This window comes from Plecotus auritus, assembly GCF_963455305.1.
Source record: "Plecotus auritus genome assembly, chromosome: 5".
Classification (NCBI taxonomy): Eukaryota; Metazoa; Chordata; class Mammalia; order Chiroptera; family Vespertilionidae; genus Plecotus; species Plecotus auritus.
The window spans coordinates 152,410,252-152,432,686 of record NC_137776.1 but is presented as its reverse complement, the minus strand read 5'-3'; the positions used below and the strand labels follow the sequence as shown (position 1 = coordinate 152,432,686).

Here is a 22,435-nt window from a genome sequence, read left to right as displayed (position 1 = left end):
TGGGAGAGTTCCAAGAACATTTAACAGATAAAGGAACTGGGAATTATTCTTTTCTCCAATCAATTCAGAAGGAAGTACTTCAGGAATATGTCACCTAAGTGGAGGGTTTTCTTTTTAACAAATGAAAAAATATGGTAGATAACAAGTGACAGTGCTTTTATAATATATAAATGACCAAGACTAACTCCTTACATCCAATGTTGCAATTTGGCTAGTATTTTCCTTTTTCAGGTTTTTAAAAATTGGGATATAATTTATATACCATAATATTTACTCTTTAAATGTATACATTCAAAGGTTTTTAGTGTATTTGCAAATACACTAAATAAACAATCTCTATACAATTCTAGAAAAATTTTATCACCCCATAAAGGAAGTCCATATCCACTAGCTGTCACTCCTCATTCTCCATTGTCATAACCTCTGGCAACTACTAGCCTACCTTCTGTCCCTATAGATTTGCCTATTCTGGACATCTATATATATAAAGAGGTAATATGCAAATTGTCCATTACAGTGTCACAGTAACGACCATGGGTGGGCGGGGCTGTGTGTGGCGGTGGGCAGGGCTGCGTGCACAACTGGTCACTAGGAGATGCATGGAGCATCTCTAGGGCTGCCAACCCCCCTTCGTGGGTGGCAGTGGCGGCTCCCTCCCTGCTCCCGCAGAAGCAGTGTGGCTTGCTCCCGCCTCCCGCAGAATCGGCAGGCAGCCCACTGCGTGCGATATTGCATACTGGGCCACTAGTTTTATATAAATTGAAATCATATAATATGTGATCTTTTGTGCCTGGCTTCTTTTACTTTCCATAATAATTTCAAGGTTCATCCATGTTGTAGCATGAATCAGTACTTCATTCCTTTTAATTAATAAATAATATTCCACTGTACAAACTATGAATTTTTGTTTATTCATCAATTGGTGGATACTTAAATTATTTTCATTTTATAGCTATTATGAATAATGTTGCTATTTCAACTGTGTATAAGTTTTGAAAACATATGATTTCAAGTCTCTTGGGTATATACCTAGGGATGGAATTGCTGGGTTATATGGTGACTCTATGTTGAACATTTTGAAGAACTGCCAAACTGTTTTCCAAAGCAATTGCACCATTTTACATTCCCACCAGCAGTTGATAAGGATTCCAATTTCTCCACATCCCCATTAACACTTGTTTTTGTTTGTCTTTTTATTACAGCCATCCCTGGGGGTATAAAGTGGTATTGCATTGTGGTTTTGATTTACATTTCCCTAATGACTAATGACATTGAGCATCGATTCATGTGCTTATTGGCCATTTGTGTATTTTCTTTGGAGACATCTCTACCTCAATCCTTTGCCAATTTTTTAATTGGGTGGATAATCGATTTGGATAGTGATATGGTTGAAAACATTTATTGGGCACTTATTTTGTGCCAGACACTCTGAGACCTTGGTTAACTTCCTGCTAAAGAGAAAGCTGTTGCTTGGGCCACGTGTTTCTCCCTTAGATGCTCATCAAGTTCAACAAAGCTTTCCCTTTGGGAAGCACCACATGTTTCACTTTCTCCTGGGACAGGGAGAGGCCCCTACCCCCACCTGCCACCAAAGAAGCAGAGCTGACAGAGGAGATAATAACACTCCACTCCCCCATTTAATATATCTAGATCAAACTAGTCATCCCTAAACTCAGGACAGGTGCTTTGAAGCTCCACTCTGATCACTTGAAGTTGAGACTATGCTCATGTTTTCTACAAATACACTCAAGAGAATCATTTTTAATTTTGGTCTCCACTCCTTGCTATACAAAATGTGGACAATACCATGGAGGTGACAAAGAAAAAAACTAACACACCACAAAAATATCTACAGAAGAATATACACCAAGGCCATAAACTCATTGTCTTAGACCAGTGAATTTCAACCTTGTTCATCTCATGGCACACATAAACTAATTACTAAAATTCTGTTGCACACCAAAAACATATATTATATTCTTTGCCAATCTGACAAAAAAAGGTATAATTTTGATTCATTCATATCACATGGATATTGTTGTGTTGGCTATTGTTATTTTTTATTTGACAATCTAAGGGAAAAGAGGTCAGTGCGCATACAGAGTCAGGTAGTGCATATTTTAAAAGTTCTTGTGGCACTCCACTATGCTGTGCCATGCAGGTTGAAAATCGCTGTCTTAGACTAACCGTAGCAAAGTTGGCTCAGCTAAAGTGCAGAGGCATTGGAGGTGAGTGAGGCTGCAGTGAGAACTACAGGAAACAAACTGAGAAGGCTCCTCCTCACGAATAAATCATCAAGGGAAGAGGAAAGGCGAGGAGAGGCCTTTTCTTCACCAGCCCTACCTTATTATGAAAGTTAGTCTGTTATCCATTTTATCCTCTTAGGCTATATACACACAGCACATTTACTCCTTTCCCTTCCTATTCTCTTCTCCCCTTGAAATTCCAGAAAAAAACAAGAAAACAGAATTGAGGCTTTGAGGTGGTAGAACACCACCTGAACCTTCGCTTTCAATATCAGGACTTCAAGATTTCCAGAAGTATCTCTTTTCTCTCAGACCCAGGTCCCAAGATCTCAGTTAGCAAATCTAGCATGACAAAGGGGCCAATTGCTGGTAATCGGTGGGTTTGAATGATTGTCTATAACTCAACCCCTTAGAGCTCCTAGACTGGGTGGGGCTCTTCAGAAACCTGCAGGATGGTGCTTCCTGCATCTCACAGCGACACCACCAGCTAATCCACTTTCAACCAAGATGGTTCCAAGTTCATCTTAGGTCAAACCTCAAACAAAGGCTTCAGACATAATTTCACAGAATCAAGTGCAAACCTCAAAATCCTTTAACCTCAAGCCCTCCAGGAATTTCCCCAGGCCCTCAGGTTTCCCTGGCAAAATTCTCAGGCTGAGGACTGTCCTCATGGAGAGATCACACACCTGAAAGGTGTGGAAAGAGCAGGAGAATGTTGTAGACCAAACTGTGCACTCCTCAGTACCGTAGGATATGGCTGTACTTGGAGATGGGGCCTTAAGGAGGTGATAGAGTTAAAAAAAGGCCCAAACCAATCTGACTGGTATTCACATAAGGAGAGGAAATTTAGACACATGGAGACACCAGGGGGTGTATGCACAGAGGAAAAACCCTGGGAGGACACAGAGGAAAGGCGCTGTCTGAAAACCAAGGAGAGAAACCTTAAAATAAATCAACCCTGCAGTCACCTTAATCTTGGACTTTGAGAAAATAAACTTCACTTGTTTAAGCCACATAGTCCATGGTATTTTGTTATGGCAGCCCTAGCAAATAATATAACCAGGCCCTGGGGTCCTGGTGGGTGCAGCCACTCACCCTATAGTAGTCAGTGCTGTACACGTCCCGGGACATGCCAAAGTCCCCGATTTTCACCAGGAGGTTCTCGCCGACCAGGCAGTTCCGGGTGGCCAGGTCTCGGTGCACAAAGTGCTGGGACGCCAGGTAGACCATGCCCGCTGCGATTTGCTGGGCAATGTGTAGCATCTGCGACTGCGTCAGCTCCGTCGGCGGGTTGCCTTCAGCCATCAGCACGGCGTCAGGTCCATGTGCCCTGCAGAGGACACAGAAGGAATTGCTGGGGGAACTCTTTGCCTGGAGGGGCCCTTTGTCCCCCATCAGCTACTGGTGCTAAAAGACGCTGCCTGACTTAGCACGAAGTGGAGGAAAAGATGCTTCACCCATGGTTATACTTCAAAAGCACCCAGGCTTCCATTCCCACAGAGTCCAGAATTCCCAGGGTCATGTGGGCCTGAATGGTACTTCTCACCCCCAACATACAAACAGGTTCATGTTTAAGGGGCTTCAGGAGTAGTCCCCTGACTCTGAAAAGCAGTAGGTGGCTGAAGCAAAACAAACCAGAACTCAACAACAAAATCAAAATCAGGTGGGAGAGTGTGGCTCTTGTAGAGCAATGGATCATTGAGCCCACACCCTCCATCCTTCCCAGCCACATACTGCAGCCCAGCACCCCCCACCCAGGGCAATCCCTCCAGAGTGCTCCACCAGGGCCAGAGCTGGCAACTCTGGTCTCCCCGATCCCACCTGCTCTGCAGCTGGGCATGGTTTCCAAGATGCCCTCATCTTAGTAAGCCCAAGTCATCAGAACACCAGGGCATCCTCAGCCTGGACAGTCATTCCCCATGAACAGCGCCATCTCCTTGCGCCACCCTTCCCCCTGATCTCCCCCTCAAAGCACATGCTGGCCACCACATAGGGAAAATTCTTTGAATCGCAACACATTCATTCTTTTACTGGACAAGTTTTCTTCTTTATATATATATATATATATATATATATATATATATATATATATATATATATATATTTTTTTTTTTTTTTTGCGGGGGAGGAAGAATATGATACTTTTTTTTTTTTTAATCTTTTCTTTCTCCTATCTTTTCCCAGGAATGATTTAAGGCAGCAATTTTCAACCTTTTTCATCTCATGATGAAACTAATTATTAAAATTCTGCGACATACCAGAAAATATATTTTTTGCTGATCTGACAAAAGAATTAGGAATAATTTTGACTCATTCACACCACATGGCTATTGTTGTGTTGGCTGTTGCTATTTTTTATTTGACAATGTAAGGGAAGTCAGTGCCTTTGACTAAATAATCAGGTATGCATTTTTAAAAATTCTTGCTGCCCACCAGTGTGCCTGCCACGGTGGTTAAACATCGCTGATTTAAACCATTGCAACACTGATAGGTGTTTCAGGGCGGGGAGGGTACCACTCTTAGGATATGTAATCAGTACCTGCCATGCCCATTCTAACCCTGTGAGGTGAGCCAACATTGGTGTCACTGCCTCTGGTGGCCTGAGGGGGCAAGGAGTAAAAGCCTGGTCAAAGGGCTTCTCCCTCCCAAAGTCAATGCCAATGACATCTCTTTCCAGACACATTGAAGAAGTTAAAATAAATAATAGAGGATTTAAAATAAAATGTAAAGTGGTAAATGCAGAGCGGTATGAGGATTTGAAAATGAGAGAGCCAGGATTCTCCAACAACCCCCATCTGGTGTTGCCCCTCCCCTCACGCGCCAGTGCCACCCCAGGTGGGATGAGCTTCTCAAGCATAGGCCTTGACCCAGCTCCAGCAGGCTCCAGCCCTCAGTGATTCCGCCTTTCCTTGATTTACAAAACATGCTGTCATCTGACCTTTTGTTCTTGTATTCTCAGAGAACAAGCACTGGACAGGGAGGTGGGGAGTTTCCCAGTCTTTGGAGTGTCCAGCACCATGGTCTGGGGAAGATTTTTAACTTTTCCAGTGTCTTTTCCCCATTAGTCAGAACTACAAAATGATATTACGCCATGTGATCATTTAGGTCCCCTCTATCTCTAAATACCTGATTGAACCATTCCTGGGAAGGAGCTTCCTGTTTTTGTACAAGAAACGTCTTAGCACATTTATTTCACCTCCACTCAAACCACAGCCAGCGACCTCCTCTTGTCACACTGAGGAGCAATACGGGGGCAATGCCCCAGGAGTCTCTTCAGCTCAAAATCTCTCACTGGAGCAAAAAGTCTTGCAGTGCGGTAGGCAAGGCTCTGGGTATCAGAGCTGAACTTGAATCCTGTTCTAAGACACTGGCTCTGACCTCAGGGGAGCTGCTGAGCCTCTCGGGACCTGCTTCCATCTGTAAAGTAAAGATAGTGACTGCACCTTCCTAAGCACACAGAGGGGAGGAGCAATGGAAACTCTGCTTGTGTGGTGCTCTGTGGCCTTCCATCGAAAAGCCCAAGAGACCTTTACCCGCCCCTGTTCTGTGTTTATTGTCCCAAATTATCCTTATTTGTGCCGTGAGCTCATTCCCAAGTTGCAGTAGCTATTGTCTCCTCTTTTTAAATGTTTTGCCTCCTTTAATCTTTATGTAAAGAATAAAGGGGGTTAAATATATGGTGACAGAAGAGGATTTGACTTTGGGTGGCAAGCACACAATACAATATACAGATGATCTATTCTCAATTTTCACACTTGAAACCTATATAATTTTATTGACCGATGTCACCCCAATACATTTAATAATTTTTTAAAAAGCCATAGAGAAAGTCTCTGTAAACAGGTTCCTCTTTAGGAAGAAATGGAGAGGTGACATGACAGCACAACTTGTCCTTTGGGCTTTCCTTTTTGTGGTTGCCAGTGCCAGCGTTCTTAGGGATTCCATAGGCCTGGCCCTTCCTACCTCCCTAAAGGTGACTCAAGCCCAACCCTTCCCAGCACTAAGAGGCAGGGAAAAATAAGAATGTTTCCACTTATCATAGGAGTCAAAGCTCTTATGTGACCTCCATACCAGGAGAAGGACCTAGGGGAGCACACAGACTTTGAGAAATCCTGAAATACCCAGAAAACCTAGGCCAGGATGAAATCTTCATAGATGCAGTGCCAAGAGTGAAATAAGTTGTTGATTTGCCACAGCCGAGATTCCTCTAAGAATCTGTCCATTGCAAAGACTTGGGAGAAAAGGAAAAATGTGAGGCGAGTGCAAAAGGCTACCTCTGTGCAAAACCCCAGCCTCCAACCTCACAGTCAGAAGGCGGAGGCGCCATAAAACTGGCAGCCCCCAAAGCCTTCTGCACTCTACACTACCGTGTGCGGGGTGGGGCAGGTGCCTGCTTGCTTCTATGGATTGGAACAAGGCTCCTCCTAGTGAGAAAATCCTGTGGATGCTTTCCTTGAGCAGAAAGTCCTGCTGTGAATAGAGGGCAGGTGAGTTCTTAAGAAGAGTATAAATAAAGTTAGCACTACAGCCCTCTGTTCTATTCCCCAGGTTATCCTGCAGCTCTTTGAAATAAAAACATATCTCATCTCTTCCATGAGAACATGATTTAAGAGGGGAAAAGCACCATCAACACCCCCGCCCCCATTGTGGAGAGCGGGGAGGGGAGGTTCAGCAGGCTTCTGACCTTCCTCGGCTTGTACGCTCCCCGTGTGGGTCACAGCCAGCACTTAGCCATGTTGTTCTGGCTGTGAGATTCCATAGCACACTGCTTTCTTCTGATCTTTTAGCAGCCACCTCAAGAGGATGGACTGCAGTAGTGAAAAACTGGGGTTTTTGCAGCCAGAGACTGTGGGTTTGAATTCCAGCCCTGTCACCCACTAGCCAACCTAGCATAGGGCCTGACCATGTCGCTACTGAATGGATGCCCTTTGGCTGAATGAAAAGGGTGGGAAGATAACTGTAGGCATCTGTCTTCATAGGGCAGTGCCAATGACACTTGGGAACACATTCATGGCAGTTTGAAGGCTGGGTTTCCTTCCAGAAAGAGAGGATAGACTGTACACAGCACAGTATTGCACCTAAGAACCTGAACCTTGGTATGGAAAACCTCTCATTCTCAGAGTTCAGCAGGTTCTAAAATTGATCAGAGGAGGTTTCCAATAGCTTCTTTCCCTGGGCAAGATGCCAAGGAAGAACCAGGTGCCTGCTCCTTCTGGGAAGCAGGAAGGAGAGGTAGGGAGAGGCCGATGGAGCCAAAAGTGAAAAAATACACACACACACACACACAGGTGTGTGCTTACACACACATGCACAGTCTGAGCACAAAGAAGCATTTAATTGCATCTAGTGGATACATGGGGATTTATTATGCTACAATTTATAGAAAGCACCATTTTAATTAAACAAGTAGCCTAGAGCATGGAAACAAGGAAAAATATTTTTCCAGTGCGCAGCTGGACCTCAGCAAAATTCAGCTCCTTATTCATATTAGGTCCAACAAGGACAATGTGTGAAATCTACCATCATCCACTCTCCTATCACCTACAAGAAAACCTTTGCTGATATTGGATAACATATTCTTAGGGTGATTGTCTCTGAACACCATGAATTGGCTCCATATTCCTAATCTCATCCGGCATGCCATCACCCACACAATCAGAGGCAAATCAGAGAAAGGAGATTTGTCCCAGCCAAGGAGAACTAAGTTCCACATGTATTCATGAGGCTAGAGATGGTGAAAGTGATCAGACAGCCATGTGACATTTCCAAACACAGCAGTACACGCTCCCCCTTCCACTGCTCTCTCCACAACTGATTTATTACTTAGACTACATGGTTTCTGAATCTTCCAGTGGCTGCATGAAGCTACTGGTATCAAATTCTGGTGGAAAGCCCCCTTCAGCACCCACAGAATCCAAAGAACAGAGGTGTAGGTATTGCCATAACACAGAAGGTATAATAAACATCCCAGGAAAATATGGCCGGGAAGAAGGGTGTGGGGACAAGATTTATTAATTATCTCCCATCCCAATAGTCCTGACAGTAGTCCTTTTTGTTGATATAATCACACCCCCTTTACTGGTAAGGAAACCGAGGCCAGCAAGGGCAGGTGCAACTTGGTTGCCTGCCCCTAACAGCGTTCCTGTTTCTCCTAAGTGACACCCTCTACCAAGAAATCCCAGGCAGCACGTTTGCTAACCTTGCAAAGCTGAGGGGCAGCTCTCTTGGAAAGAAAACAGCACATTGGAGCCAGGCAGGACTTCAGGGGCTCCATCTCAGGCTGCCTGAACCCCGAAGGCCCACTCCTGCCTGCCTCGCCCTCCCCGCCACCCTGTACCTGAGGAACTTGTTGAGGTCCCCATGCTTCATGTACTCAAAGACCATGATGAGCGGGTCGCCCTCCACGCAGACACCGTAGAACTTGACAATGTGCTCGTGCTGGAGGTTGGTCAGCAGCTCGGCCTCTCGGTGGAAGTCCTTGCGCGCATTGTCGCTGGCGTCCTTCAGCGTCTGGGGGTGAGGGGCAGAGAGGGGAGGAAACCAGCATATCTTAAATGGAGGGTGTCAAAGGGAAGGCTGCGGGGAGAAGGCGTTACTGCAGTGGGCCCTGAGCTTCCTGATGGGAAGGAAATTCAACTCGTTTATTCCATGAAAGATTGGAAACTGGCCTAAATTCTGAGCAAATAATGTTTGTGTTCATTTAACCGTTTGAGGGAAAGCCCCTCGAGGATCTGCAGAACTCGACAGTTGATGAAGCACCAGCACAGATGTTACCTCATTATGTTATGGACATGAGCCTTTAGTTTTCATCCCTTTTAACCCTGGTCTGGGCTCCATTGCAGACTTCACTCCCATTTCGGTGCCTGCTGCCCTTTGTAGGATGCTACGTGCACCTCACCTCTGCTTTTGTACCCTTTTTAAAACTTTAATTATGGAAATATGCAGTAGAGAGAAGAGCATAGTAAGCTATCATGGACCCACTTTCCAGCTTTCACAGTGTCCATTTTGCTGGTTTTATCACAGACACTCTCAAAAGCCTTCTCCCGCTGGTGCCACACACACTGCTGGCTCAGGAAATGCCCCTGCCAGCAGGCCAGTCACACTGCCAAGACAAAGTTGCCCAGGATCATGCCAGCCAGGCTCTGGGGACTTTTGTTCTTGGCTCAGATTACTCAGATACCATGGTGTTATAGCAGGGCAAAGCTGGCATTTGTTGATGCCACACACATGTGCTGAGTTCTTGTCCTGTGCCAGTCACTGAGCCAGAGCTGTGGTGGCATCAACAAGACAGGGACCCAAATCCTGGCCTCAGGTGCTCATATGCAAATAGGGAGATAAGTCACATATGTAATTAAGAGTCAAGCTTAAAATACACTGTCCTAAATGATCCAGCAACCCTGCATCTCTGTCCAGCTTCCTCTCTTCTTGACATGCCTCCCTTGAAATGTATGGTTCCACCTTATGAAATATCTGTAGATGCCCCAATGACACCGTGCCACACCTCCTTGTCCTTGCACACGTCATCCCTCTGCCTGGAATGTTGACTCGGGCATGTCACTGGTATAGGAGGTTGCATAATGCCTCCCTGCAGGTGTCCACATCTTAATCCCTGAAACATGGGAATATGTTACTTTACATGGGGAAATTATTCTAGATTATCAGAGTGGGCCCAATGTCATACCAAACAAGGGGACTTACAAGAGCGGGGCAAGAAGATCAAGAAGAGATGCTATGCTGCTCGATTTGAAGATGGGAGAAGAGGCCACAAGCCAAAAAATGTGGGCAGCCTCTAAAGGCTGGAAGAGGCAAGGAAACAAATTCTATCCTACAACTTACAGAAGGATCCAGCCTTGTTGACATCTTGTCTTTAGTTTAGTAAAACTGGCTTTCAGTGTCTACTAAAATTGTGAGAGAACATTTGTGTTGTTTTAAGCCACTGAGTTTGTGGTAATTTGTTACAGCAGCAATAGGAAACCAATACACTTGATTAACACCTGGCAGTGCTCCAGGACTGGGCTCAGACCTCATCTTTCTGAGAAATGTTCCCTGACCCTCTCATTGCTGTTACAACCCCTGTTATAACCTGCTCCCAGGCTAGATTGAATGACCTTCATAGGTATAACTCATACTTAATTTCTGTCAGATCACTGGCCACAGTACATTCTAAGTGCATGTTTACTTGCTTATCTCTGGAATAGATGGTGAACTCCTCGGCCCAGGGATGGTGCCTTTCATGTCTGCATTGCCAGCACTGGGCATAGTTCCAGGCACATGGCAAGTATTCAGCAGACAAGACATTTCTTAGGCATGCTCTTAGGAATAACACCTGTGGGGGAAATTGAGCAGAGGGTGAAGTTGAGCTATGATATAGTCTCAACAAGCCTTATCTGGCCCTAAAGGATGACGCTTCAGAGTTTTCCTGAGTTGGGCCAATAGCACTGAGCCATTATAACCTGTTATCAACCAGTCATAAGATGGGGGCCACTCTAGGAAGGGAGTGTGACCATGAGAGGATTTGCTGAGCCCTCACAGGAAACTGGCCGCTGAGGACTGTCTGTTGCAGGTGGTTCATCATTGAGTCACCACAGGATGAGTTTGTAATATGCAATTTACCATGCCTGAGGCACCCATGAATAGGCAGGGCCTGCCTCACAGCAGCCATGTGGAAACACTAGGATGGCAGGGAGAGAAGCAAGATCACAAAGTCTTTTTTGCTATCATCTTCACAGAATAAAGCATTTTCACTAACTCCTTTGGCAGGACTTGAAGCTTTCTCCCCAATGGTGACCAGTCCAAGGCAAGAGAACAGCAGTACTCCTGATCCTGCCACCATTTCCCTCCTGAAAGCCCTTGAACCCTGCAATGTTTTCTAAGATAACAATGTTTTCTCAGACTGCTCTGAGTCACTGAGAGAGCTTATTTGTAAGGCCTTGTTGTGTCTTTAATAGTGAGATGGAGAAGATGACTGGACCCATTTAGAACATTATCATAGGGCATGAACAAATTGTGCGTGTAATCTTTCTTCTCAAGTTTTAGCTATGTAGTGGTGATTCAAATGCTGAAGTGTGTGTGTGTGTGTGTGTGTGTGTGTGTGTGTGAGAGAGAGAGAGAGAGAGAGAGAGAGAGAGAGAGAGAGAGAGATATGCAGGATGGTAGAGGGGTAGACTGGGAGAGTAGACAGAAGACAGAATTTTCCTTGTGGGGGAGGCACCAAACTGACAGAGTTAACAAGCATCTAATATTTCCATTTCCCAAAAGCAAACTACTATGAGAAGAGTCTTACTTCAATTTCAAAAGCTGGGCTTCAGTAACATTTTCAGATTTAAGAGAGAATATTTCACTATTCATGGGGCAAATGCATCTCACAAACTTGGCCTCATCCCATGTGCCAATCCATTTTTGCATGCTGGATCCTTTCTCTAAATTATGATTCAATTCTATTTTAAGAGATTCAGAAAATATGGCGGCACCGAGTTGGGCAAAATCATCTTCTGAATCTGGCACTCTAAGGAAAGAATTTTTCTAAGGTGGAACCATAGCCAGACAGCAATCAGAAGTTGGAAAAATTCTGCTATCAGCCCTATTTATAAAAGTCATCTCTGTTTCAGTACCATGCCTGATTGTCATTTTACTCAATTAAGGGAGCCTTGGCTGGTACATGGAGTCCCTTGGCAATGGACAGGAGGTGGCAGCCTCCCTCCCTGATAATTCCTTCCACTTAAGTTTCATTTTGACAGGCATGTTTGCCTCATCATTGATCATTACTGTTTTCTTACTCCTAGTGTCTGCTTTGTAACTTTATTTCTTTTTATTCCTCGTGAATTTCCTGAAACTCCAAAGCTGCCATTCTTTCTGAAGACAGTCTCAAGGGAGAGGTCTCATCCAGAGCTAAAGTGAGTTTACTGTCTGGAGTACACATTGATTCAGAGTTGGAAAAGTGAATTAGTATGAAATTAACTTCAACACAGAACTGAGAAGTTACTGAAGTAAAATAGAAGAAAGGAAGATTAACTTTCATCTGAAATGCTTCAGCAAAATAATAAAGCTAACAGGAAACTAGTAGGAGAGGCAAGAGAGCTTATTTGAAATCATTTCTTTCTGGATGTTGTAGGACATGAAAAATGATTATGCATTTCAAAAATGTAGGTGGTTCGGGAGACACAAGTTAAAACAGAGATGGTGTCCTTTTCTTTTTAATGACCTTATGTTCTTCTCTAACACTTTTTAGAGATCATAAGATGAGTCAAGGAGAAAGACTTTTTAAAAAGAGATTATTATGGTAAGACCTAACTATGCCCATGCCCACCACCATGCCTAAAACATAGATGTCAATGAGTAAACTCCCAGATGAGGCAACCGAGATGCATAAGACTGTTAATATGCCTAAGTTCTTTTGGGTCAGGATCATTGGGTCAAGACCTAGTGCTTCTGATATCTTCTAGAGCTATATTGTCCAAAATGCAAACCAACAGCCACATGTGGTCAGTGATAATTTGAAATATGGCTGGTCCAAACTGACAAGTTCTGTGAGTTAAAATACACACTGGATTTTGAAAACTTGGTATCAATAAAATATCTCATTAATATTTTTATATTAATGTGTTAAAGTAACAATATTTAGATATGTTGGGTTAAATAAAATATATTCATAAAATTAGTTTTACCTGTTTTTCCATTTTTATTGTGCATACTAAAATTTTTTAAAATAGAAATGTGGCTTGCATTTGTGGCTCACATTATATTTCTATTGGATAGCATCATTCTATAAAAGCCACCTCAGTAGGCTATTTATGGGTCAACCAGCTTCTTGGGAATGTTGGGAAACAATGCTAACCTGAAATAGAATTAAGGCAGATACCCTTCTTATAAGATTCTTAGAGGCAATGAAAGCTAAGTATTTAGAGTGATAGTCACAATACTGCGTGATTCTTTTAACTTTTGGGTCTCCTTTAAAGAAAGGTAGAGGAAGCTTCTATTTTTTATTTTTATTTATTATTTTATTTTATTGATTTTTCACAGAGAGGAAGGGAGAGGGATAGAGAGTTAGAAACATCGATGAGAGAGAGAGATTGATCAGCTGCCTCCTGCACAGCCCCCACTGGGGATGTGCCCGCAACCAAGGTACATGCCCTTGACCGGAATTGAACCCGGGACCCCTCAGTTCCCAGGCTGACACTCTAGCCACTGAGCCAAACCGGTTAGGGCTAGAGGAAGCTTCTAACAGATTCTTATAAAAGTGAACCTTGGAAGAGTATATTTTAATAAATTCAGAAATAGGGAAAGCTTGATAAAAATAAACTAAAGAGAGTGCAATGGGTAACTCCCCCACATTCCTACAAATGTAAAAATGAATTAAATAATTGTAAAAAAATAAGAATGATCACAAACACTCAGAGTGTGCTCACTGTGTATTAAAAACTAACACTCTGTGTGCACATCAACTCAGTCATATATAGCTGGCCTTTGCAAGGTCTTTAATTACGTACCAGTGACATCCTGAAATACAAGGTTCATAGCCACGGTGTTGATTGCTGCTACATTTATTATCAGAGGTGCTGACTCCAATGGTTCGGAATCTAAGAAATTGACCATCCAGTGAGAAACATGAAGCCAAGCTTTAATTCACATATTTTAAAATACTTTCAATAATTTGGGGGATAAAATGGATGGTTTATGTGTGCATATTATATCAAGGTGCATGTTATAAATGCTTTGGAAGGTATGGATCTAACTCATAGAGAGATATTGACTCAAAAGAGTGAATGGGAAGTTGGCCTCCAATGTAGAAAATGGCAATAGATTTACAGGCTTCAAATATGCCTGCATACATTTGTCTGAGTCAATTTCACCAGCTACACAGGAGCTGATGGAGATGTAGACTGTGACTCGATTGCAAGTTGGGTTGTCATGTTCAAGTCAATTAAAAAGCAGCACAACTGCCCTAGTTGGTTTGGCTCAATAGATACAGCGTCGGCCTGCGGACTGAGGGGTCCCAGGTTCGATTCCTGCCAAGGGCACATGCCTGGGTTGTGGGCTCGATCCCCAGTGGGGGGCGTGCAGGAGGCAGCCAGTCAATGATTCTCTCTCATCATTGATGTTTCTATCTCTCTCTCTCCCTCTTCTTTTCTCTCTAAAATTAATAAAATATATTAAAAAAAAAAGCAGCACAACTACCGCAGTTCATATGTTCCAGAGATGCCGAGGGGTGAATTGAATCCTTCAGCTACATTTGGTGCCAGATGAGTCTTCCTTAGAGTGAAGTGCACTCATTTGGTTTTAGCATTAATGAAAAGGTGAGGATAAATTGGAGATAAGCCAGAAAAGAGGGTCAACAAGACAAAAAACAGATCTCCCATCAAAGGTTAAAAGTTGAACTTACTGGGACTTAGTGACTGGAGCCTACCTGATTCAAGTGCAGGACAGATTCTTATAAGGAAACATTGTTCTCCACCCTACAGTACATGTGAGCAGGCACGTGCATGCACACACATACCAGGAAGAATGCACTTACACCAAAGATCAACAGAAATCAATTAAGCAATGTCTGGACCATAAAGATGATTAAGTCTTTTAACAGACCACTATTAAAAGTTCTACAATTTCTGTTCCTAGAGACATGTAGAGATGGAATTAATAGTACTTTCTTCAACATTATGCCCTGTTAAGGTATACAAACAATATTTTTTAGGGAAACACTGACAAATGTTTTTTTTAATGCACTAATCTTGTTACCATCCATTTCCATTTTGCAGGAACAAGGATTTCACATGCCAATGTAAACGAAGAGGTTGAGAGGAAGCACAGGAATGGGAGAGGGCCTTCACATTAACTGGGATGTGAGTATGGATATAATGACTGTCACACAAAAAATAGGAAGACAAAAAAAATAGCCACCTGTCTTAGAAATGAACTTGCCTGGGTAGAGCACTTGAATTGATGAACACTTGATGCACTTTCCCATTTAAGAATAATTTCATTATTCCAGAATTGGAGAGAATGAGCTTTCCTTTTGAAGCCCTTATTCTACCCTTAAGCATATTATGATAACTGGCTCCAGTTACTTCTTTCCCATAGGTGGCCTCATCTGTGCCATAGGACCACCTTGGATAGTTAGACCACAGGTAGATGGCCTGGTATGAAGACTAAGTGGAATAACTGGACATATAGTATTTTCCTTCTTGAGGAATCTGAATGTGAGTAATAGAGGCCATGTGAGCAACAATTGGCATGGAAGCAGCAGTCATATGTTAGAGAACAGCAGAGGCAAGAGACAGTTGCACTACATTAGCAGGGAAGCCTAGAGGACAATCCCTGATGGCTCTTACTGTGAGAGTAAAGAGACAGTCATGGGACTATCTCAAATCCTGAGTGAACTTTTGGATCCCAACTATTCTAGTCACAATAAGGCCTAGCTGCCCTTCAGTTCCTATTTACTTTTGGCTGTAGCATGTCTAATATCCTTTTTTAAAACCAGTACCCCACATTCAGTCATGTGTGTTGGGTAGCATTGACCCTATCTTCCATTTCCAGGAATATGCATGTGTATTGGGCCTGGATAATCATAATATTCTATTGCCTTGGTCATAGGACCAGGGGACACAACTCAAGGCAAGCCAATAAGAGTCAGCCTGTGGACTTTTGCATAATTGTTGGGAAAGAAGAGCTCTCTTTGGGGTTGCTAGGTTGGTAGGATCTAAGCAGAGACATTACTGCCAAATGTTTACCGAGGTGTCAGAAGAACCTGCCTGAGAATGCAGTCAATATAAAGGAAAGTAGAGGCAAGATAGATAGATAATTGATTCCCTGGATCTTGTAATGCTGGGAGCTAGGATACCAGTAACATGGTTTTCCAGTAGCATGAAAAATAAATTCCCTTTTCTGCTTTAGCCAGCTTGAGTTGGTTTCCTGTGAGCATTATACTGCTCTTCTTATTAAAGCTTATTATGATGTTTTGTTGAAGCCAAAGCTCTCACTCCAGTATCTAGTTTTCCTTATTCCCACTTATAGGTAATTCCCTTGAATTACCTTTTTACTTGGAAAACATAAAAAGTATCTCTTACACGTAAATGAGCACAACTAACATCCTTCTTTATATTACTTGGTAAGTGGTATTATGTTAAATTTTCTCAATTTGGTTTACCAGGGCATGTGTAAAATTTAATAAATAAAAGTGTGGTGCACAATGGGCACTAAAGTGATGAGGAGGCCTGAGTTTTAGTCCTAGGGCTGACATTAAATGACCTCATTCAAGCTGTGTGACTTTCGGTGGGTCATTTATCTTCTCTGGGTTCCTGTTTTCTCATTGGCACAATAGGGGAGTTAAGCTAAATAATATCAATAACAGTTCTATGTATCTGTATTCAATGATTTCTAAAATGATTCTTCATTAGATTATATTATTCTATACATATTCTCTTTACAGTTCCTTCCAGTTATAAATCTCCATGACTATCAATAGCTCATCAAATCATTTCCTTACCTAGAAATGTCAATGCCAACTCTTTACTTTTTCTATAGTCTATCTTTCCATCCATCCATCCATCCATCCATCCATCCATCCATCCATCCATCCCTTCATTTATTTAACAAGCATTTACTGCATGTTACTGCATATTAGGCCGTATGCTAAAAGACATGGTTCTAACATTCAAGAATATACCACTCTAGTGGAAGAGACAGACATTCATGCCATTGATTAAATGAACCCATGGATACCTATATAGTGAATAACCTTGATAAATGCTATAAAGGACAAGTATAGATGCCTTAATGGTATATAATAGGGAGATATGACCTTAATAGGGGAGTATGCAAGGGGAAGTCTCCCCTAGAGCAGCACCTTGGACTGAGAGCTGATAGATTAGTGGGAGTCATGTGGACCAAGGGGCTGGTTTGGACCCTCCAGGCATGGAACGGCAGCAACAAGTTGGATGGTACTTGTGGCTACCTCCTGGTAATGTGCCAGAGGGTTTACCCATCAACTCTTCCAAAACTTTTGGTGAAGATAATCATCATTATTCCCTGCATTGACAAACACAAAAAAAGCAAAAATGCTAATTTAGATCCCAAAGAAAGTGCCTGCTGAACTTAGATTTCTCCATTTCTCATCTTAAGTCTTCCTATGTAGCACCTCTCCTTCACTTTAACTTATACCTTGAGGGAGTCACTTGACATATCTGGGTCTTGTTTTTTTCACTTATTGAACAGGAGACTAGGGTTATATGCATGATTTCTAAGGTCTCTCTCATATTAGGCATTTGGTGTTTCTAGAAATACACCTGAGTTAGTGGGGAGGCTGAGAAGAGGCCATCAATCCATCAGCACTTGTGGCTATATTTTAAAAACAAAAATCAGCATTCATACATAATATAATAAATGTTATAGGAATTGTAGCTATTGAAATGGAGGTTGGATAGAGCCAAAATAGTTAATGCATTCAATGTAGAGAAACTACAGTGAAGCGTTTTCTTGGCAATTGAGGTATTTAAAGGCAAAGTAATTCATTTTGATCATAGTCTGGTTTCTCTGCTTTTCATCCTCTCTATGTGTTCTTCAATTATAATTCAGTGTAAAAAGAGAAATGATTGATAAATCCATTTCACTAAAAAAACAAAAACAAAGGTCATCCAAAAATATCAAGAAAAGGGCAATCCAGTTGAATCTGAACAAGTAATGGGAGAGGCAAGCTCAGCCTTCATGTGCCCGTGAGTGGCCTGCACATGCCTCAGGATCCCTTGCATCTTACACTGGTTCCTGTGGACCCCTCGAGCTCTTAAGTAATTTGGAATAAGCGACACCAGAATTTCCAGGAACCTGACATCTGTCAGTCTGAATGCAAAGCCTTAGATTTCAAACCAGCCAGCTCCTTCTAGAGAAGGAAAAAGGACAATAGCTATTTCTTAGCATGCATAATCAATGCTGCAGAGGTTGCTAGGCAACAGGCAGAAAGGCTTCAAACATCCCTGGGTGTCTCCAATGGAGGAAGAGCAGCCCTGGCAGCCACTTCTCAGAGGTGACAGGCTGTGCAGACTCTGGAAGCTGTGACCAGTTTGTTTCATTCCTTAGAAAAAATCCCTTTATTCTGGTCAGGACTGAACCATGGCTCATTAGATAGTCTTTGAGGTGTCCAATGGGCCCACAGCCCTAAAAATGAGCAGGTCAGGCTGGCAAGAGGCAGCTCTAGGAAAGGTCCATGTGTAATTTCGATCCAGTTCATCTTGGAGTCTATGGAAGATCTGACTTGTTCCTTGTATGGCTGCAGCCTCTGGATTCCAGAGGTTAAAACAAGCATCCTCTCGGAAGTCTGTAGTCATTCCAGCAAACAAAGGCAAAGCCTCTGATTTCAAGAAATATGTACATTCAAGGTCAGTGAGATGAGACTTCTTAGGTGTGCGACCTTGAAGTTGGAATGAATTTTCAAGCTGTAGGCATGTTGTCCCCTCTACTTGAGATTATAGTTTCATTTGAATTTCAAGAAGGAGACTAGCAAAGAGAATGAGTCAGGACTTGATAAAGGGGCAAATCCATTTTGTTTTGTTTTATATAGCAGTGTTGATGAAAGAGCAAACATTCTTCATAGGTCATCAATTTGTAAACACTTCTTTGGCAAAGCCAGGTAGTGTATGAGGACTAGGTTCTGGGTTTGGGTCACAGGTAGAATTAGGCCTCTGATGGGGATTTAAACCACAGAGAAGCCTGACAGTGGTGATGGGAGATATGCCAGGTAGAAGCATGCTGTGGGCAGGACAGCTGGCTACACTGCTGTCACTGGCTAATTTTTCATCATTAGCCCAAGCCCTGATGTCCTATGTTAGGATGTGCTTGGAAGGAAATATATCATATGAGTTTAGGGTACCCTGGATTGAGCTATGCAACATCCCGTCCTTAAGGACTTTGCAAGAAGTACTGAGAAGCAGGCACAGAATAAGGAATGATATGAAGATGAAAGGCGATACTAAATAATTTGTGGATCTGTCTCTATACTAGCTGAGGTCTCTCAGCTACTCCTCCACTGTCACCTAAGATTCCCTAATCTCCCAGGATTTTTTCACCTTCAAAGCCTCTCACCTTATGAGCCCCTGAAGTGAATTCAGAGTCTGAAGGCCTGACTTAGGCCCCTTGTGGCTCCCAAACAACAGTGGGAACCATGAGCCAGAACATAAACCCACGTTCTTCAGTACCCTTGTCTGTAACACATGGCTGGGTCAGAATTAGATGTTCCCTAAGCTTCTTTCAGTTCTAACATTTGATCAGTGTATGAATCTATAAAAATAGAGGCACCTTTTGGACTTATTTATCCAAAGGGAAAAAAAGATAGCAGAAGAAGAAAGCAAAGACTGAGGATTTAATGCTGCCAAATGTTCTGAACAATTTGTACTTAAAAAATAACAAACTTTTTGAGTAAATGAGAGAAAAGAGGAAGCAATCGCAGCAAGAGGCATTAAACACCCCAAAGTCACTGCAGGATTCTTACTTTACACCTGGACCCATTTGACCTCAGCTTTCCTCTCCTCTCCTCTCCTCTCCTCTCCTCTCCTCTCCTCTCCTCTCCTCTCCTCTCCTCTCCTCTCCTCTCCTCTCCTCTCCTCTCCTCTCCTCTCCTCTCCTCTCCTCTCCTCTCCTCTCCTCTCCTCTCCTCTCCTCTCCTCTCCTCTCCTCCCCTCCCCTCCCCTCCCCTCCCCTCCCCTCCCCTCCCCTCCCCTCCCCTCCCTTCTCCTCTCCTCTCCTCTCCTCTCCACTGTCTCACCAACCCCATTTGCCTTTCTTAGTGAGATAATGTTTACTCAATAGCTATTATATTTTCCATCCTTAGAAAGGTCTGACCTTTATTTACCCCAAAGTGCAGGTTTAAGGAGCCTTTCCTGAGAGTCTAGGAGTGCTGATGCCACTGGGGTTACTTACTTTTGATGATGAGGAAAGCAAACGTACAGTTTGCATTTCGATGGACTTTAACAGAAACCGTGTTTAGTCTGCAGGATGGGTAAATTCAAGAATAATTTCCTCTCTCCTCAGTTACCCATTATGTTTATGCTGAATTATTTTAATGCTAAGTAAAACAGTAATGGAATACACATTTGATTTTTTAAAAATCAAATTGACCTGCTATCACTGGTAAACAAATGCCATTTGTATAAATATTCTGTATTTGGCATTAACAGAGAAACAAAAAACCAAAATTCAATCATCTTATATTAAGCTAAAGAATTGCATTTTATTACATTAGCCATGTTCATATTAATTTGCCACTTAATTTATTTTATAAATAGATGCCTCTTTTAAATGTTTTACAAATGTTATTCAATACCATGGTGGTGTTTTTTGTTTTGTTTTTTTACTAGTATTTTGACAATGCATATGTAAAAGATTTACAGATTCTTTGTGTTATTTTTATTACTTCTTGTGTTTTAGAGAGCTCAGTGGAAATTTTATCCCCTTCAGTAATGTTTACTTATTGAAGACCAGATCTCCTTTTTGAGTTTCTGAGAAAATGGCTATGATGAAGGACTTTAGGGCTTCTTTATTTTAGTAAAACCTTGTGTCTGCTAGGGTGGCAGCCAGAAATGCCATCCACCCCAGGATAAAATCACACATGTACTACATAAAATCCTGGGACCTTGGAAACAGTTGGGAGGGATGAGGTATAACAGAAGATGTCAGTGGAACAGAGGCTGAGAGAGAGAGTGAACTTCATAGTCTCCCTTCCAGAACCTCAGCGTGAGAACACGTGCAGCTGAGCTGGGCACAAACACCAAGCAATCAGGGGAGACAGGCTGAGTCTTCAAGCCTTAGCTGGTTGATTTCTGTCTGAAATTTAGTTAAAATGGACTTGAAAGAGTAGCTCAGAGCTAGTTACAGCCTTTTTAGGTGCCCCTAAAAAGAACCTAGGACACTTGGATGTGCCCCAAATATCCTTCCTACTGTCCATTTAGTTAAAAGAGTTTGATCACATCCTTCATAGCAGACATCATTTGCTCCTGAAATGGCCAATAAAATAAAAAAGTACACATTACTGAGACCGTGGATAACAACACATTCTGGAGTGTTCTCTTACCTTCACAGCCACCAAGATCTTGTCATGCTCAGGACAGAGGTTATAGCATTCAGCTAGGAACACTTTTCCAAAGGCCCCTTCGCCTAGCTCTCTTTTCAGAACAATGTTATGCCGCTTGATGTGCTGAACAACTGCAAAACAAAGACAGAAACAAAGACTGGAATCAGAGCACACGGTGGGCAAGCAAGGGTGGGTAGTCTCAGGGCCCATGCCCGGGCTCTTCTCCGCACAGAGCAAAGCGGAGGACAAGTCCAATGTCCACCCTCACGGTTGGCTTGCTCTCCAGAACTCATTTATTGTCCTTGATAGAAGTAAAGTAGGGATGTAGCTGTTGGCTGCAGAGGGTCATTAATGGACTTTACTGGCTAGGAAAGGGGAGAAATGAGAAAGAAATGCACCTTAATGGCCGGCCTCTTTCTTACAAGCCAGATGCTTTGCATCTATTTGTCAGTCACATGTCTAGTGGGGAAAGGAATTTGTGTCAATCATGTCCTTCCTAGGTTGGCTACTAATGATATATCCTTAACAAGATATTGTTTGGCTTTGCCTGGTTTTGAACCTACATAAATGGAATCATACTATATGTATTTTTCTATATCTTGCATCATTCATTCAACAGTGTCTTTCAGATTAAGTTTTATTGAGTTACAGTGTGTGTAGTAGTGATTACATTGCCTTTACTGCTTTATAATATTCTGTGGGAGGACTATACTGCCATTTGTTTATACATTCTATGTTGATGAAGATGCTATACAGTTTCTTTTTAGATACGACTTGATATAAAATGCAAGTGGTGATTAAGATTTTACTTTAATAGGATTTTTCCCTTGGTAACTCATGTGCTTTGAAGCAGTGATGGCTTCCACAGGCCTCTGGGAACTCAGGCTGATAAAAATCAAAAGGTCTTTTATGAGCAACAATATTAATGAGTATAGGAATGTATATTAATATCTCATGCTCTGGTAGCAACGCCCGGATTGAAGAGGAGAGAAATGTGTTCATTAGGTAGAGTGCTCATATAAAGAGATAAATGTAATTCTTGCAGAGAATTAGCTGCCCTATTTAAATCTAATATTTAACTCCATGGTTGTCACATGTTCACTGGGAATTAAATAGCCACTTGATTTACTTTACACTC

The 22,435-nt window shown here is 42.5% G+C and overlaps 1 protein-coding gene across 2 annotated transcripts in view; it reads right to left on the bottom strand.

Annotated features, from left to right (window-relative positions):
• Nucleotides 1-22,435, bottom strand: part of NTRK2 (neurotrophic receptor tyrosine kinase 2) — a 312,241-nt gene that overhangs the window by 54,429 nt on the left and 235,377 nt on the right. For both annotated transcript variants that reach the window (XM_080669802.1, XM_080669803.1), the window contains 3 exons: nucleotides 21,298-21,428; nucleotides 8,584-8,756; nucleotides 3,342-3,576 (listed from right to left, as the gene is read on the bottom strand). In XM_080669802.1, the coding sequence (XP_080525928.1) occupies nucleotides 3,342-3,576; nucleotides 8,584-8,756; nucleotides 21,298-21,428 (539 nt within the window). The remainder of the gene's footprint in view (nucleotides 1-3,341; nucleotides 3,577-8,583; nucleotides 8,757-21,297; nucleotides 21,429-22,435) is intronic.